The 17,853-nt window shown below is 36.4% G+C and overlaps 1 protein-coding gene across 2 annotated transcripts in view; it reads left to right on the top strand.

Annotated features, from left to right (window-relative positions):
• Positions 1–17,853, top strand: part of pde4dip (phosphodiesterase 4D interacting protein) — a 97,299-nt gene that overhangs the window by 10,528 nt on the left and 68,918 nt on the right. For both annotated transcript variants that reach the window (XM_024278451.2, XM_036211613.1), the window contains exons 2-3: positions 1,317–1,369; positions 3,880–3,947. In XM_024278451.2, the coding sequence (XP_024134219.1) occupies positions 1,366–1,369; positions 3,880–3,947 (72 nt within the window). In that variant the 5' untranslated portion in view covers positions 1,317–1,365. The remainder of the gene's footprint in view (positions 1–1,316; positions 1,370–3,879; positions 3,948–17,853) is intronic.

Raw genomic sequence — 17,853 nt, 5'->3', positions numbered from 1 at the left:
ATTTTAAAAGTAAATTATAAAGAAAAAAACGATCATTTGCATTCTAAATTGTCTTGGGTTTTTGATCCCATAATTCAAATGACAATACATTTTACAATTCATTCATTGAGAAGCTACTTGGGGGGGAAAGTAATGGTTTGATTTTGAACAGTGTTGGTATTGTGAGCTCACAAAAGTGGCGTTTCCCTTTTGCTCCCACATTTTTTATTGGAATATTGTGAAAAGTAATACATGAACATTTGGCTCAATCCAAATGAAACAATGTCACCCACAATATGAACATATTAGGAATATAAGCGTAGTTAACTAAAAAACCTCATTCAAATTCAAAAGTTTACTTTTACAGATTCTTTTTAAATAAAAAAGTTGGTATTTTTTTCATGACTTTGTCATGTGCAGCTCTGGCCCTGGTGTCAGGACAGAGGGACAGGAGGGGGCCACAAGGGTTGGGGCATGTGGGTCATGCAATGCCGCTCATGGCTTGAATTCACATTGCTTTTTTAATTCTAATTGAAAATTGTTAAAAAATATTCAGATTTTGTTAAATATATAATGCTGATTTCTTCAATAGTGTAGTAATATAATCAATAAGCACTTCCTCTTTGCTACACTTGGACTGATAAAGTATTAATGTCTTTAAATATGTAAAGGAATGTTAAGTAAAGCATAATAATAGTGATATTATTTAAATTACTTTCTTCTTACTTCCTCTCAGGTAATTAATCAAAATCTATTTGACAATCATCATATCTATTAGATTCAATGGTTTTTGTGTAACTAAAACATGTAAACAAATATCACGATTTGTAGCAATTATGTTTAAAAGATGTTATAATTATTGTATGAAATAATATCTTTAATAGATTGTATGTGTTTTTGTATTTTTTTCATCTTTTGCCTTTCTTCTTATTGCTGAAAATGCATTAAATAAACCCTTTAAACATTAATGATTAAAAAGTGTTGATGATAAAAACGACTTCTCTGAAGAACTGTATAAAACCTCTAACCGCTCTGTTTGCATCTACCTCTCAACTTTGATCATTTCAAGTTTGAACACTTTTTACAAGAGCATTTTCTCTTGATGAAGCTGTAGGACTAAATTCAGGTGGTGACTTTTTAAGGAAGTAAGCGTGTGAATTGCTCTTTTTATAGACTGTTTTCTCTGTGATTCTGGGACGTTTTAGCTCCTCCTCTGCTGTCTTTGTTTACTGTGCTTCTCGTGAGTGATGGCAGTGTGACCTGAAGCATACGCTGACTCACTTTCCACCACTGGCCTGTGACTGTGTGGATTGCCTGACTGCTGTCCTGTCTTCTAGGCACTCTGGTGCTGATAAACGGGCCAGGCCAAAGAGCGTTGGACCTCTGATGGGTGAGTTTCCTCAGTAAACATACATGTTTTGTTTGTCCACGCTCCTGCTGTAAAAGAAACTCCGAACTAGTTACAAAAAATGGAATACAAGATGTTTTTTTACCTTGTTATAAGTGAAAAAAATCTGCTAATGGACATAGTAGAATTTGTCTCAGTAAGATTTCTTTGAATTTGTATGATGCCCTTTTGAGATAAAAATTAAAAAAATGAGTTAAAAACACATTTTTAGGTATATTAAAAATGTTGCTTCAAAATAAGCGATTATTTCTCAAAAATTGAGTTTCATTTCCATAATTAGGCACTTTTTTGCATTTCTAGACCATAAACAGCCTATAATAAGTCTAGAATTATACATTTAAAGATACGTTTGTCCTAAAAATGATACACACATGTATGCTTACTTCTTTTGTCTGTCCTGCTGTTGTTAAATTAATTTGCTCTGTGTTGCAAACCACTTTCCCTAAATAAATTAATTCTGTTTCTTGACCCAAAATCACTTTCCACTAAGAAATAGAACTTTGAATAAAAAATAAATAAATAAGGACATTTTATTAGTGATATCACTTGAAATAAGATGTTTTCAAATTTAAATGACTCAAGATATTTGAGATTTATTGCCATAAAACATGTTGTTACCTCTTACTGAAACGTTACTAGTCAGTTATTTTGTCTTGAATAAAGTTTTATAGGATATTTATACTAGAGGCTAGACAAAAATACTTTTTTGTGTTTTTATTACAATGACCCACCTTCAGAATTCCTGTGTTGACTAAATAGTTATTTGTAGAAAGTATGGCATCTTGTGACTAATAACTGACTGTTTAGCACTGGTCACTGTCACAAGAGGTTTTTTTGAGTTTGAGATAAAAGTGTTCCCAGTGATCTTTTAATTATAATGATGCCTTTTTTTTTTAGCAAAAATCAAAATATCTGTGTCATTTTGTAGGACATAGTTTCTGCAGAACGGCAGGAGCTAATTATAAATTCTCCTTTTGGAGTTTTGAGGGTGACCATTCATACGGAGCAATCCGTATGAATGGTAGCTTGTTTCCAACTCAGCGTTTTTTCTATATCACAAATATTACCTTTTTTAAATGACTTTTTTTTTGGTCTGCTCCTGATTCACAATTTAAATGAAAAAATACTCAACTGAGCTCAAAATGTAGTTTTGAGTTCAGTTTTCTAAATATTTGTCCTCATTGTCGGAAAAATGCAACTAGATCATGTTAAAATACCAAAAACACAATCTTCATTATAGTGAGTCAGTAAAATAGAAGCATTCAAACAGAAAAGCTGATAATGTTAGGCAGTTTTACTGGTTTCAGTTGAAATACTCAAGAAATAATTCAGAAATAACTAAGAATATAGAATCTCAGTCATTGCTACAATGCAGCAGTTTTGAAGGGAATTAGATAACGACAATACAAATATTATTTTATTAAAAAATACATTTAAGGCATAAAAGTAAAAACTGCAAAGGTAAAGATGAATCATAATAATTTCACGTAGCTCACAAATCTTTGCTTAATTTATCAAACAGATGTTACAGTCTCATTCAGTAAGAATACCCCTCTTGCTTTTCAAAATTCATAAATCTGCGCTTTTATTTGTACTGAAAAACAACTTATTTCCCTCAGGATAAATAAAATATAAATAAATTAAAAAATATATTTATTATGATATAAATAATGGTGGTGATTATTTCTGTCTAGAGCAGTGAATGACTTTTATTCAATGATATTTAATATGCAACACTAAACAGTAGTGAAGTGCTTTCAATGTTGAAGGGTTGAATAAGTTATTCCCACATAGAAAAAAACGAACAAATGTTTTGTTTTCTAACAGATTTTTTTCATTTCTTTATTTCCTTTTTTAAAAAAAATTATAAAAACAAATGCTCGCAAAAAAACTTTATTTTTGGAGAGAGTTAGTATTTATAGTCATATCGTCTGTTAGTTGTCATCCCTGTTTCCTGATCATCCTGATTATATCCAGACTTCTTGACATCTTGAAAATAATCCATAATCTATTGGTGGATGTAGATGGCATACACTTACTGTATCTGCTTTAATACACACATTCACACAGTGTCGGTGGGGCTGCTGCCCAATGCTGTCGCCAGCCCATAACCACCTGGAGTAATGTGGGTTCAGTGTCTTTGTCACTTCAACACAGGAGCACTTAAGGCAGGAACTGAGCCTACCTCTGCACCACGGCCGTTACAGTAGAGCATTTGAATGATCTATGATGTGCTGCAATTGTAAAAACGTTGAAAAATACAAACAATACAAATTCTAAATTGACCCTGATGATATTCTATGACTATTAGTCCTCCATCATCAGCATATAACATTAGCAACACTCAGACAGGAATAGAAATATTTCAGTAAACACCTTTCTGAAAACTTCTCGACTTTTGTTGATGATACTTTAAAAGTGAGTCTTCAAAAGCTCCTACGGTTTAAAAAAAAAACTCTGATTGAATTCCCTCTTTTTTTTTCTTTGTGTAGATTTTTCATATGAGGAAACGGACAAAGGCCCGCCGGTCCAGATGCACAGCCTCAGAGAGTTTGAGCAGGTGAGTACTTTGACCTTTTCTTTGCTGTAGGATCGCTCTGAAGGTAACAGTTTACAAAGAGATTGGTTGAGGTGTAGTTGTGGTGTGTAGGTGTTGCAGCAGGAAAAGCGTTCCCCTGGTTGTGTCTAAAAAGCTCCACTAATTTTAGCCTTCAGCTGGGTGAGGACTAGCCATGCTTGCCTCTTGTCTCACTGGTAATCACTATTTTGGTGTGTTTGGGAGGATGACGTGGCGGCTGAGAGAATGACAAGCTTTTTCTCTGCATTGTGTACACGGATTGATACACACATGTCCAGTTGTAAACTGAGTTTGCTGACAATAGTCATACAATTAATGTTATTTGAGGGGGGTTTCAAATTTTTGATCACGTATTTTTTGTGTGTGTTTAGTAGTTAGTTATTACAACTTTTATTTGCTGCATTTTTAGAATAATGGCTTCAGTCATGTTGACTTCCTCCTACAAAGAGGTCCTAGCATGTACAATTATAAAAAAAAAAGTTTAAAGCTAGTTTAAAACAATGCTTCCGTAACCAAAAATGTAAACGCTTTGCTGTAAACATGAAGGATAAATACATAGAAAGTGATTACTTTTATACAGCCCATCTTAGACTTTAAGTGAATTTACTTTTTTTAATTTAGGCCCTAGTTTTAGGCCAAATTCCAAATTCTTCCCCTACGACTTCCCTTACTGCTCCATTTTCAGGAGCATTTGGAGCTTTAGTGGTGTCTGAAATCGTTTTTTAATGGAAAGGGATCATGGGGACATAATGCTGCGTATCCTGCCACCTGTTGGGTGACCCGGGAGAAATGTATATGTTCACATGGGTGCTCTGAAACACAGAAGTTACCATTTAAATGTGAAGGTGGTGGTGTTTATTATTGTGGAAGTTTATTTTGAGAAGTACACAGCCACAGCACTCTGTTAAAATGTTTTGGTTGGGTGTTGAATATGCTAACATGGCTTTAGCACAACGTTGTGTGTGTGTGTTACTAACACGGTTGGAAGTTGGAGTAGTCACAGTAACGTTTGTTGTAGTGTTTAGTGTAAGTTTTTTTTTAATGTTTCTCATACAATATTGGGAGTATTGTAAATAGATGAACAAGGCTAATGTTGCTAACATGGCTAATGTGTAGTGTGTCACAAACGAGTTCTAGAATTATTGTGAACCCCCCCCCCCCGATTCCTAACTACTATAAAATCGATATTAAAAGCAATTCGGACACCATGGTCACTAATTTTTTTTAAACGGCAAGTATGACATTACTGATTTCACAAACATAACAATATTAGGAACTTACGACTTCGATCTGTGTGCTCTGACAATGAAAATATTGGTTGTTTATTTTAAAAAGTACATGTAAACACTTTTTTTTCACAAAAATTGTTTGACTGCAATGCATTGTGGTCTATATTCGCCAATGTAGTGAGTATTGATACACACTGGTTTTTCTCAAAGACTTCTGGGAGATTTCCAGGGGAATCCTTTTTGGAATTGTAGATTCAGACAGCACTAGAAAATGGAAACGTTCTATGTAGTTCACTATATTGTTTGTCTCAATTGCCTAATAAACTAGAGCTCTCTGTAGTGCAGAAAATATGGTACACTTCATTATCAGAAAAATAATTGATTTTAAAGACGTTTTTGAGGAGACTTTTAAGTATTTTGGTGTAGCAATCACACAAGCATGGAGGCATATCTGAAGAGTGAAGTCAGACGAGTTGGAAAAAGATGACCAGAACAGTTTGCTCTGGCTCTGCTGCTGTACCCCGCTAATGGACTCTGGGAGCTCTGCCAGGTGCATTATGGGACGACTTTACCTCTGCTTGTGCTTACTGCAGTGACCCTTTCTCCCACTAAGTGAAGGCATGAAACAGAGCGGACGCTGGTGGCTCATGCGTCACTAATCAGTGTTCTGAGTTTCGAGTTTGTTATGTAGAATATTCATCAGCGGCAGATTATTGAGAAGTAACTTCTGTTTGTTTGGAAATCAGACAAAGATACAGTTAACCTTGTTGACTCAGACCACTTCGGACCAATCACTGCTTACTGATGTTGTTTGGTTCCAACATGGCGGCTTCCGTATTGCCTAAAAGAGGTGACTGAATTACATCATTTTGTTGGGGTTGACTTCAGCTTTATGGGTGACGTCACACTCGTGCAGACCAGCTCTGGGCGATCATGATGAGTTTTGTGGTCTCAAAGACAAACAACACATGTTCAGTAAAGTAGCAGTAATGTGTGTCAGGCTAAGATTTAAAACTAAAATAAATATCAATGCACAAACGGGAGATATGACCAACGTTTTTGGAGGGTATAATGTTTTATCTGGTGTGTTTTGATGCAGTGTTTCCAAACAACTGGATCTGCCTCAAGTATTTAGTAGTAAAAATGCATCCTGATAACAAAAGTGTCAAATCTGCAGAAACAAAATGGATTTCTGTTTTTGTTGCGTTGAGCATCAAATAGTTTAGATTGTGTTTCTTCATCCTGTGACTCTTTCTATTCATCTCCTAAAGTCCCATTCTGATCATCTTTTGATATATTTTTGAAGCGATCCCAGTGTTTATTCTTTATTATTGTTATAATGATACAGTTTTTAAATGAAAAATGTAAAAACATGTTGTTTTCTAGGACATAGTTTCTGCAGAGTGGTGGTTAATAATTAGAAATCTCTCTTTGAGTTGTGGGTGAAGCATCACATCTTTTTCCACTTGCTTTTTTTTTGTCTGTTCCTGATTCACAACACTTTTGAGAAAGAAATACTCAGAAAAAAATATTATGCTTTATTTTCTTTATATACTGTATGTCCTCCACTAGAAATACGCCACAGTAACATATAAAACACAATTTTTATTGGAGTGGGTCTTTTAAGCTGTGCTTTCCTCCCTTTTTGAAGTCTTCTACTTGGTTGTGAGTCTCATGATTGTAGATTTGCGTTCCGGTTTTGTCTGATTAATTGTAAAATCTAGTAAGAATTCACTTTGTGCATGTATTTGTTTCCAGTTTCAATTTGAAAATGGTAGCACAGATAAGGAATATTTTTAGATTTTTTTTTTGTGCAAAGGGCAGTTTAAAATGATTTGTTTCAGTCAAAAATTGACCATTTTATTCTGATTTTAGTGTCACAATGAAAGTTCCAGCCCACAGGCATGCTGCTACTTCATAAAAGTTTAAGATTTTTCATTTTTTGTTGCTTAAACTCATTAAGTTAAAGATATTCTGGGCTAAAAAAACCCCCAAAATATTCAGTTAGTGCAAGAGACATTTTCTCTTTTTTTATTTTGCCATTTGGATTTATGCCTTAAATTGTCACATTTCTCTGGAAGTTTTAAATGATGTCAAAACCCAAAAAATCTCAACGTCTGTATTTCCATGTGGAGGTAATACTTTGTGAATTGAAGTAGAGGAGAACGTCTTGACCTTTCAACATGTCAACTGTATTGAGTATAGAACATTTCCCAACATGTTAGTGCAAAAGGATGGAATAAGGTCATAAAATGCCTTTGGATAAACACTCAAATGTTTGTGTGTGCACCAAACTTCGTGCACGTCTTCATCTCGCTGCAGTTACTCTTTGGTTAAACCCTTTAAACACAAAAACCTTTGGAATTTTTTCAAATTCACTGGAACAAAATGCTTCAAAAACTGATTATAGAGAATTGGATTAGCTTGAGTCTTGGGTTTAGGTTCGATTTTAAACTTCACCTGGACTTCAGAAGCATCTCGAGCTCCAACCATTAAAGACACGCCTGTTATTTCCTGAGCAGAGCCACATTTCCCCGTGTGATTGAGTCTTGGCTTTTTGGGCTGCGTTACGGCTTTTCTTTGAAGCTTCGCTGTGAAGGTCCCATTGGGGGCGGGAGGGATGAGTCACGCTGCATGCAGACATGCAGCACGACGGTAGACGTGCAGGCGGCAGCCAGCACACAGCTCCGTACTGATGGGGGGAAAAGAACGGCAACTGCAGACCTTTTTGTGTCTGATTCTCTGCTTGCTAAGCTGCAGGAAGGCAAAATCCTCTCAATTAAGTTCTTCAATGTTTTCACCTTTTAGAAAATTTACTGAAGCTTCTGTTTGGAAGCTGGACAGAAATGCACACAAAGAAAGATTTAGTGAAAACAGTTGTTTCCTTCCAATGGTTATCCATTTAAAGAACTGGACCACAGAGCTGCAATGGATAAAAGCTCCAAAAACCGATCAAGTGCAGCACCTAAATATGATAGAAATCCAACAGTTTTCACTTGTTTGCTGCGAACCTCTTTAAAAACCTGCTCTGACCATCTTTTGATCCATTTTTAAGGTGTTCTCAGTTGTTTTTTCGTTAGGATTATGCCAAAATGAAGAATATGTGTCGATTCTATTACAAGGTTTCTGCAGAGCAGCAGGAGTTCATAAGAAATTTGTCTCTGAACTGTGGGCGGAGTAAGCCTGCCCTCACTTCCCATCATCTATCTGTTTATGCTTTCTCTCTGTAGCTCACAGCCCCTCAAATCCCCCATCTTATATTGGCGGTGCAACAAAAATGGCGAGCAACTGTGGAGCTATCCATCCAGACAGTTTTTAGCCAATTTGTAGCTCAAATGAGGAAAACAAAGATGTTAATGATCTAGTCGTCTGCAAGTGGATGCATCAGAATGGAGTGGACCGGGGAGCTTGTGTGTATTTTCTACTCCAAAAAAAAAAAAATTCATTTTTTTTTTCGTCTGCTCCTGACTCACAATGATTTGAAATTTCAGAAATACAATTTTAATATTAAGTTTACTCATATATCTCCTCCATCATCAGAAAAATGCCACAAGTCTTCTCTGATGAGACTCTTAACTTGAAAAGCCACAGTAAAAAAACTCAGAAAAAATATTACCAGAACATGAACAACTGGAAAAAATAAAGATTTGCTTTTGTCTTTAAATTACTTTGTAGCAACAAAAAAAAATTCAGTCTGATATGAGTTGTAAAAGTAAAAGAAAACTCACTTGTTGATTAAATGTTGATTTAAATCTTCACCTTGTTAAAAGCACAACTGAGTAAATGAGGTTCCCATGAACAGCAACGTCGCTGTAAATTCCTACATATTCACACACTTGTTTGTTGTGAAAACAGGCTCTCCACAAACGTGCATTATTCTTTTAGGGTGGTCTGCTGATAAGATCTGACAATACAGCATTTATGGTGATTTTTTTTTTTTTTTTTTAACCTAAGACAAGAGGTTGTATGTTTTTTAATGGGAACATTCAAATTTAAGACAATTTTTAACTTGTTAACTTTAGGTTTTTTGCTTTTTCTTGATTGACCATGATTACCAATTAATGTATAGAACAAAAATGGATGATTGTACATTTTAATAAACATAGCATAAGGACAGTTTTTATTAGTTTAAATGGGCCAAGTCATTTGTAAAAATCCATATGTTATTCACAGGCAAATACTATATAAGTATACTATATTTATATACTATATAAAAGGCAAATACTTAAGTATTGTAACAAACCACAAATAATTAAACAATATTTTAAATTATTTATATAGATAAGCGAAATGACTCATATCAGATGTTTTTAAAAATATTTTTTTTATTGATTTTTTAAATAGAGAAATAAATTCAATGTCAATGCAAAATGAAAATTAGTAAATTAATAACCCCAAAAAGTCACATCACAAGTGACATAAAACTTTGTTTTAAGACCTTTTTTCAGGGACTAGATAAATAACTCAATAGCAGCCACATGCTTCATTCATCATCACTGATAAAATACAAAAAATAAATAAATAAAACCATAAAACCTTCAAAAGAGGAAATCTATTAATAAAAATGTAAAACAACCTAAAAAACTATTAACAAAATAAAATTCAGTGAGCTGTTTTTCCTTTATTTTTGTTTACCTTTTTATTCTAAAAACAATTCATCAAGGGAGAGTGGTGAGCTGCAGACACAGCTGCACTTGGGAACCATTTTGTGGTTTAACCACCAAATCCAACCTGTAATGCTGAGTATCAAGCAGGAAGGTAGCAGGTCCCATTCTTATTATTAGGTATGACTTGACCTGGATTTTAACCCGTAACCTTCCAGTCTCCGGGCGGACACTGAGCTGGTCAAATTACAGACAAATAAATGTTGCATTTCTTTTGGATTGTGCTTCATGTTTTGTGACATAATCACAAAGTTTCTCAAAGTTTTAATTAAATGAAGATTATCTGCCTTTTTTTACGATAGGAAGTTAATGTACAAAAATGTTTAATATACTGAAACAACCAACACAACTTTGTAATAAAAAAGTTCAAACAGGTGTTAAAGTTGAGTAACATGACGGCTTAGTCTGCGACTCCAGAAAAAAATGTCCATTTCCTACAAACTTTGAGACATTTTGGACTCTCCCACATTAGTGCTGCTCACAGTGTGGCCTGTGACAGTTGATGACAGTGTGAAACGTCTGCATGTGTGTGTTTACGGACAGAAAAACAATCCCACCTCATGGAATACTATCATTAACTCACATGAAGAGGGCAAACCATGTGAATTTAGAGGGAGAAATCTGTCAGATAAATATGACTCTGTGCTATTTTGCATTTAAACGTTAGTCATTTAGGACCTTCCAAATCCCTGCATACACCAAGTAATCTGCCACAGATCCTTAAAACTCCTCCAAAGTGTGAGACTTTCCGACACAACCTCATTGCACGGTTTATCAGATTTACAAAGTATTTACAGAATCTCCAACTGGAACCGGCGGAAACGGACGATTTTCAATAAAACCCAGAGACAGAAATGTCCACATTGTGACGGAGCGCATTAAGGTTTGTTGACCTTTGGCGGCCTCTGTAGTTTTACATTAAGCTCTCCTGACAGTGGCAGCGTTTGTTGGCCCTCTCATCTTAATAGAGCAGTCGGGGTTATTGGATCCAGGTTCGGGTGTTCCTCTGCACGGTTTATCCTCTCCCCACATTTGTGTCAGTTTAAGGAATCAGTCCTCCCCTCCGGCGCCTCAGAAGTAACGGGAACCTGCCAGAGCAGCGTTTGTAACTGTCAAACATCCCCACCGTTCTGTCCCAATGTTTTCAAAAAGAAAGGGAAAAAAATGTAAAAATCACCCAATCAAAGTGCTTTCAATTGCACAAGAGCAATTGAAAGCACATGCTCGCCTGTGAGCGTGAGTTTGGACGATGGAGACGCTGAGATTGATAGAAAACGGGGCTGTAATTTCAGCCATTAAAACCTCAGGACAAATTATGGTTGTTAATCTGTTATTTTTGTCCCTTCCCACGTGTTTTTAAAAAAGAAAAAGCTGCAAAGATCTGTCAGAGATGAATTAGCTGAGTGGCAGTAACGGGCGGCGCTGGCCGTGGCGCGAGGACCAAAACCCAAGAAAACATCCGATCCCAGCAGCCGACAGCACAGCCGCGTGAGGCTCGAACAAGCCGTTTATTTTTGAGTCTTTCATCTCCTCCTCTCTTCTCCTGCTCCTTTCGTTGGTGGTTGGAAAAATAGGTCAGAATATTGTTTGTGCGCCCTCGAGCTGATTTGCAGCGTTCTGCAGCTCTGCGCAGTAACGCATGCAACACTGGGTTGGTGACACACAAAAAACATCAGCAGAGAATCGGTCAGACACGACCCTGCAGCACTGTATCGCTGTGTCTTTTAAAAAGTAAAGACACATTTAGGTTTGGGAGGAGAAAAAGATTACAGTCAGAGGCTGAAACTATTGAAATAAAATGTATGCTGAAACGTTTTAAGAACACCAAGCCGATGTAAAGAATATTAAAGGGACTTTCCCTGACTACATTAGTGTTGTTGTGTTTGTTGGTAATGAAGTAAATTATCAAAATATGTATTAGCATATTGGTAATATGGTAGAGTAGGGGTGTCAAACTCAATCGCAGAGGGGGCCAAAATCCAAAACAAACCTTAGGTCGTGGGCCGAACAGGATAAACATTTATTGAACGCACTAAAACTACATTTTTGAGACTTGAAAAACGTAATTTTTAATATTACTATGAATAAAAACAGGCAGGAATATTATTCCAGAATAAATTAGCTTAATTAGCCTAAATTAGCCAAAACAGCTAGCATGAAAATATTAGCTAAACTCCAAAATGGAGTTTAAAAAAAAACTGAAAAAAGTCTAAATTAGCCAAAATAGCTAGGATGTACTAAACTCCTAAATGGAGTAAAAAAAAAGCCAAAATTAGCCAAAACACTTGGCATGTAGCTCAAACATTAGCTAAACTCCAAAATAGGCTGAAAAATCTTAGTAAATCTTAGTAAATCTCCATAAAAATATATTTTGTCAAAATTATACAAGTTAGAAATGAGTGCAAGATATCATAGGGTCATTAATAACAATAATATAAAATGATCTGGAGGGCCGGATATAATCATCTAGTGGGCCGGATCTGGCCCCAGGCCTTGACTTTGACACGTGTGTAATAGAACTTTTAATAAAGTCTATTTCTATTACTTCTTCTCCTTAATTTTTTATTAAAAATTGTTCTTTTTGATTTACTGTCTTTTCCACATTTTTATCTTTTTCATACAGCTGTGGCTACCTGATACTAGCATAGTTATCAGTGCTTTAAGTGAGCCGGTACTCAGCCCCGCCACTTCTCCACGCCATAAGTACTTCCGGTACTCAGTATCGGCACTTCTAAAACCAATTCTTTAGAGTATTTCTTTATTGTGTGAATGCTAAGTAAGCATTCCTCTGGTCGCGGATAAGATGGCACCTAAAAATATCACTAACTGGAAGCGAAAATTTAATAACTTTAGCCAGTTGCGTAAGTGGAAATATCCTAAGCTTTAGCCGGAATGGGAAGTTGCTTATGTATTTTGGAAGATTCACGGGACAGAGAACGTTAAGCGTTTTATTTCTTTCAACTCAATATTAGCAAATGTTCAAATTTGAATAGTTACACCCGTTTACAACGGATTTTTACCTCTGTGAATCAGCTGATCACGTAAGCAGTGACGGAGTGCCAAAGGGAAAAAAGGTCGAAAGCTTAAAATGGGGGTTCTGGTCAAGGACTTCCGGCCAATGATTTAGGGCGCCATGATGTTTTTGCGGCCAGCTCCGAGAGGGGGGAGGGACTTCCGGCTGTTGATTTTTGACCGCTGTTTTTTCTCTGTGGCCAGATTATCTTGTTATTTCTCTGATAAACAATCTGTTAATTCAACTCTTAATTTTTGATTGGAAAGTTTTCCAGTACACTTTTTTTCATCATAAAGAGTAAAATCCATCAGAAATGAGTGATTAAAGAAATGAGTGTGTTACTCCTCAAACCCCATCAGAATAGGGTTTATAAAATGAAAACACATTGCGGGTTGTGTGTCTGCTGGATGAGCTGATGAGCTGTAATGGACGTGCTGACAGCAGGGATGTCGATTTCAGAGCAGCTGCAAATCAATAAACAGAGGCTCAGCTTTCGGCTCAGCAAGCTCGCTGTCCTGCATGAACACACTCACAAAAACCATTTTCAGCGTGTTTTTGAACCACAAAATGCATTTTTCTGTGAAATTGCCCTTAAAATCCACGTTTTGCAGGTTTGCACAGACAGTGCTTGCTCACAAGAACGGCCATTTAAGGTTTAATCCTCAGGATAACTGGGCGTGTTTCAGCAACTGTTAAACGGTTTGTCCCACCTTTGTTAACTACCTTCCAAAATGTTAACTGTACTGTTTATGAGAACTGGACTGAGTGACTCCTTCCCCTTCGCGTTCCAAGTCGTAATTGGTTCTAAGTAGCCAAAGTTACATTTCCCAGTTTCTCAATTGGAAGTTATTCAAGTTATAAATTAACCAATCAGAATCCTCAATAAAAGTGTGTCGAATGTTCAAAAAGCAAGAAAGAGAGTCACCAAGGCCTTGAAATGGGGTCATGAAGAGAAGAGGAATGCATGTTTCCATGACAACGGGCTGCTTATCAGCGGATTGTTTTGGTGTAGTCGAGGGAGTGTGTCCTTGACTCGGGAGTTCCTGATCAGAGATGATAGTTTAGACGCAGGCAGTCACAGCTTCTGTCTGTCTGCTGAATGTCCAAGTGCTGCTTTATGGCGAGATATTCACTGATCAGGTCAATTTCGTGGTTTCCTCCAAGTCGAGCCGTAATTTGCTCCAAGATGATCTCCAACTTCCCAAGGGAGACTTCGATGCTTTTTGCCTGAATGGATATTCACAAATAGCATGACTAATAACCGTTTATTTCTCAAAAGATGTCTATGGAATTTTGACTTTTTGCAGCCAGCAGGTACTTCCTAATTTGAAATGTGGAGGGGGGGGATGGGTCACTCAGTCCAGTTTTCATTTACAGTCAGTGTTCTAAAATGCTGATGATCAGGGATTCAGAAACAGGTTTTGTGGAGGCCAGCGTCTCACATTTCTACACTTTCTGTTTATTCTTGCAGTTTTAGTTCTAACCCACAGGCTCTGTATCATGTGAAAAATTATATTCCTTTTTTTTCCCTTTTTGCCAGTAGCTACAATCCACTGGATTAACCCGACTTTGCAACCAATCATGGGCATTTTTACAACAATACCAAGAATTTTCTGCATTTAATTTTAGATTTACTTTTATTGGTTTTCCGTCACTCAACATCTGACGGATCAGTGTTCTCTGGTTCATCACATGGTTACTTTCTAAAAATAACCAGTGACAGGTGAAATCCAAAAAGTTAATTCACAGATGTTTTCAGGCAGTAAAACCTCTTAACAGATACTTCATGCTCTTTTCTCACATAGACATGAACATTTTCACACTTTTCTACCTTGTTTAATGTCTCAAAGTTCAAATTTTTGTAGAAAGGTAATTCCAGTTTTATAGAACAATAAAGATTTATGTAAATGTGGCAAATTAAACGTTCTGTACAAGAAATATGGTATGAGATTGATTGACAGGACCAACACCCAATCAGAATGCAGAACACAGAGCACTGTAAAAAAAAAAGCATGCAAAATGACGCTGAAAAAAAATCTGCGAAACCACAAAAAAACCTCAAGATAAAGCGAGGAAACACTGTATTGACTTCTTTTCAACAAATATATAAGTTAAAAATTGAACCTAAAAAGGATTTGTTGAAGTAAAGTACCCTCCACAATAAAAGTCTCTGTTTCAGTTAGTTTTCATGGGAGTTTTTTTTAGTGCAACATCACTCATCACATCCGCACACATGCATGTTTAAAGCTTTATAAATAAGGCTGTAGGAACACATGGAGTTCCTCCATTCTTTCCTCTTGCAGTTTTCTGCACACATGTTTGGTGTATGAAGGACATGCGTAAAGGAAGAACCAGATCGTGGATCAACAAAGACTTACGACTTCAAGTCTAGGTTTGAGTGAAAAACCGAGCAGAAAACTGAGGATTTTCCAATCAGTCACGATGGTTCAATGTAACATGAAGACGTCAGAAATGCCTCCCAGCATCTGGGCAAAGTCTGGCTCCAGACAACCTTTCAGCTGTACTGCACGACAGCGCCGCCGTCTGGAAAGGAAGCCCGACCGTCCTCTCTCCAAACTTCGTTTTACTTGTTAATTGACTCCAGGCGTATGCAGTAAATTTGCACTCCTTTCCAGTGGGTCAATGAAGACATATTGACTTGATCACAGGGTCGGTCATGGATGATAATTGTTAAGTTAAAGTGTGCATTAATATGCTCCCAGCACACTCCCAGTGGTAACAACTGTTCAAACGAGCTGACTGCCACTTTGTGTGTTTTAGTTTGAAAGTGTGGCAGCAAATGATCTGCAGCTCCTCAGAGTGCAGCTCCTGAAACGCGTGCAGACGACGCTTTTAGCACACTGTCATATCCACGCCTTTTAGCTTAAATACCAGAGAAAGTGTAAGTGTTTTTCTGTTATTTAGGAAGTATTTATGTGTGATGTTTAAACACATGACCCCTCCTCTGAGCCTACGGATCATATGGAAGCAGTTACAAACTGTATTTCATGGGGCTCGGTCTGAGTTGCGTGCCGAATCCTGTAATTACACCGACATTACAGACCATCGTTAATGTCAGGGTCAGGTAATCTGAGTCCACATTTCCTCCACAAACCCCACCGAGGAAAATAACGGAGACGGGATTGTGGCCATCACATGACTCGGACCGCAATTTAAACGACGACAAGCATAAAACCTGCAGAGGAACAGAAGATTAAATCCCGTCCACTGTGTTTAAAGATGCGGCACTTTGAGGGACGCAGGAAGTCACAGCACAGATGCAGACGGCGATGATAAAAATCATTTTTAGAAAAATATAATATAATATAATATAATTGTGTGTGTGTGTCTGTGTATACATTTATGTCATATAAAAGAATAATTTTGCATCAAACTTGTAAATATGAACTGAATTCATAAAATGACACTTCAAGACTCTAAACATGTGATAAAAATAATAAACATTCTGTCTTTTGGAGATGTTTCACTGGATGAGGATTAGCTGTGACAGGATGTGTGTTCCTGTGACTGGAAACAGTTTTCGGGCTCCGCCTTCTGCTGCTGTCTGTTCGTATCTGTTGTTGAGGCATCATGTCAGAGTGAGAGTTATTGGTTTAAAAAAAAAGAATAAAGATGATAAAAGGTTTAGTAGACAGAAAGATGTTTCTCTTTTAAATATCTAAATTGTACGGTGGCCCAGAAGTGCCAACAGATCACCAAAAACATCTCAAGGACACAATAATATAAAACTGCATTATTAAAATAAAATAAAATAAAAAATCAGGAAAAATATGTAAAAAAAAAAAATAAATGAAAGAAATGCCCAGAAATTAAAATGCAATGATAATATACAAAACAAAATAAGATATTGAAAAAGGAAGGTATTATGGGATGTCACTGAAGAAGAGGGAAAGCAGAAGGATGTTTTGCCTGAACTGTAAAGAGTTGAACAACACAACAAAAACACAAACTCTCTTTCTAGGCTAAATATCTTACAATACAAAAGTAACTTCTATATATATTTTAAGTCAAATGTAAAGACTTAGTTTATTAAGACGGTAATTTTGGGTTTCTTGTGAAATAATTTAACGTTAACATCTTATTTTGGGAAATATCTCTAATAAAACGTTTTCACTAATATTTCTAAGCATAAATGTATTTTTTAAGGTGAGTGGTCATTTTTCAAGACAAATTTTTAATTGACTTGTTATATTTTAAGACAAGTTAACCTAGGAGTGTTAAAATATGATATATATTTGGGGGAAAGGGGGCAAAAATTCCTGCTTTAAAGATTTGAAGTTATTTATTCAAGCAAAACGTGTCTAATTTAAAACTCTTGTCAAATTATCAGAAGAATATACCTAAATATGAGTGTTTATTTTCAGATTTACTTTTGAGTTCAAAGAGGACGACCTTACAATGTATTTTAAAGAATCCCACCAAAACAAATTTGACTAAATTCATTGGCAGATTTATTTATTTTTTAATCGCAAGGAAAATAAGTCTTGTATTCTCTATCTTTTAACTTGTTTTAATTGAATTTTTTTCCAGCGAATCACCAAAATTTTACAATGGTTGTGGTCAGATTCTTAAAGAATGATTTTAGTTGGAGGATGCCAAGTAACCTCAAGTTGAAATGATAGACAAATTTCATCATGCATTCAGTGATGTCCCATAATTCCTACCTTTTTCTGGTTTGTTTCATTTCTTAACATTTCATTTTGATTTTCTGGAACATACTTTTCCGTTACCATCCATCCATCTTCTTGGCCGCTTCTTCCCTTTCAGGGTCGCGGGGGTGCTGGAGCCTATCCCGGCTACTGAAGGGCGAAGGCGGGGTCCACCCTGACAGGTCTCCAGTCTGTCCCAGGGCCTCAATCACACACACATTCACTCACTCACACATTCATACCTAGGGGCAATTTAGAGTCACCAATTAACCTATGAAGCATGTTTTTGGACGGTGGGAGGAAGCCGGAGTC

This window comes from Oryzias melastigma, linkage group LG4 (genome assembly GCF_002922805.2).
Source record: "Oryzias melastigma strain HK-1 linkage group LG4, ASM292280v2, whole genome shotgun sequence".
In the NCBI taxonomy this organism is placed as follows: domain Eukaryota; kingdom Metazoa; phylum Chordata; class Actinopteri; order Beloniformes; family Adrianichthyidae; genus Oryzias; species Oryzias melastigma.
Note: the sequence above shows the minus strand (reverse complement) of the source record. Positions and strands in the feature narration are given on the sequence as shown.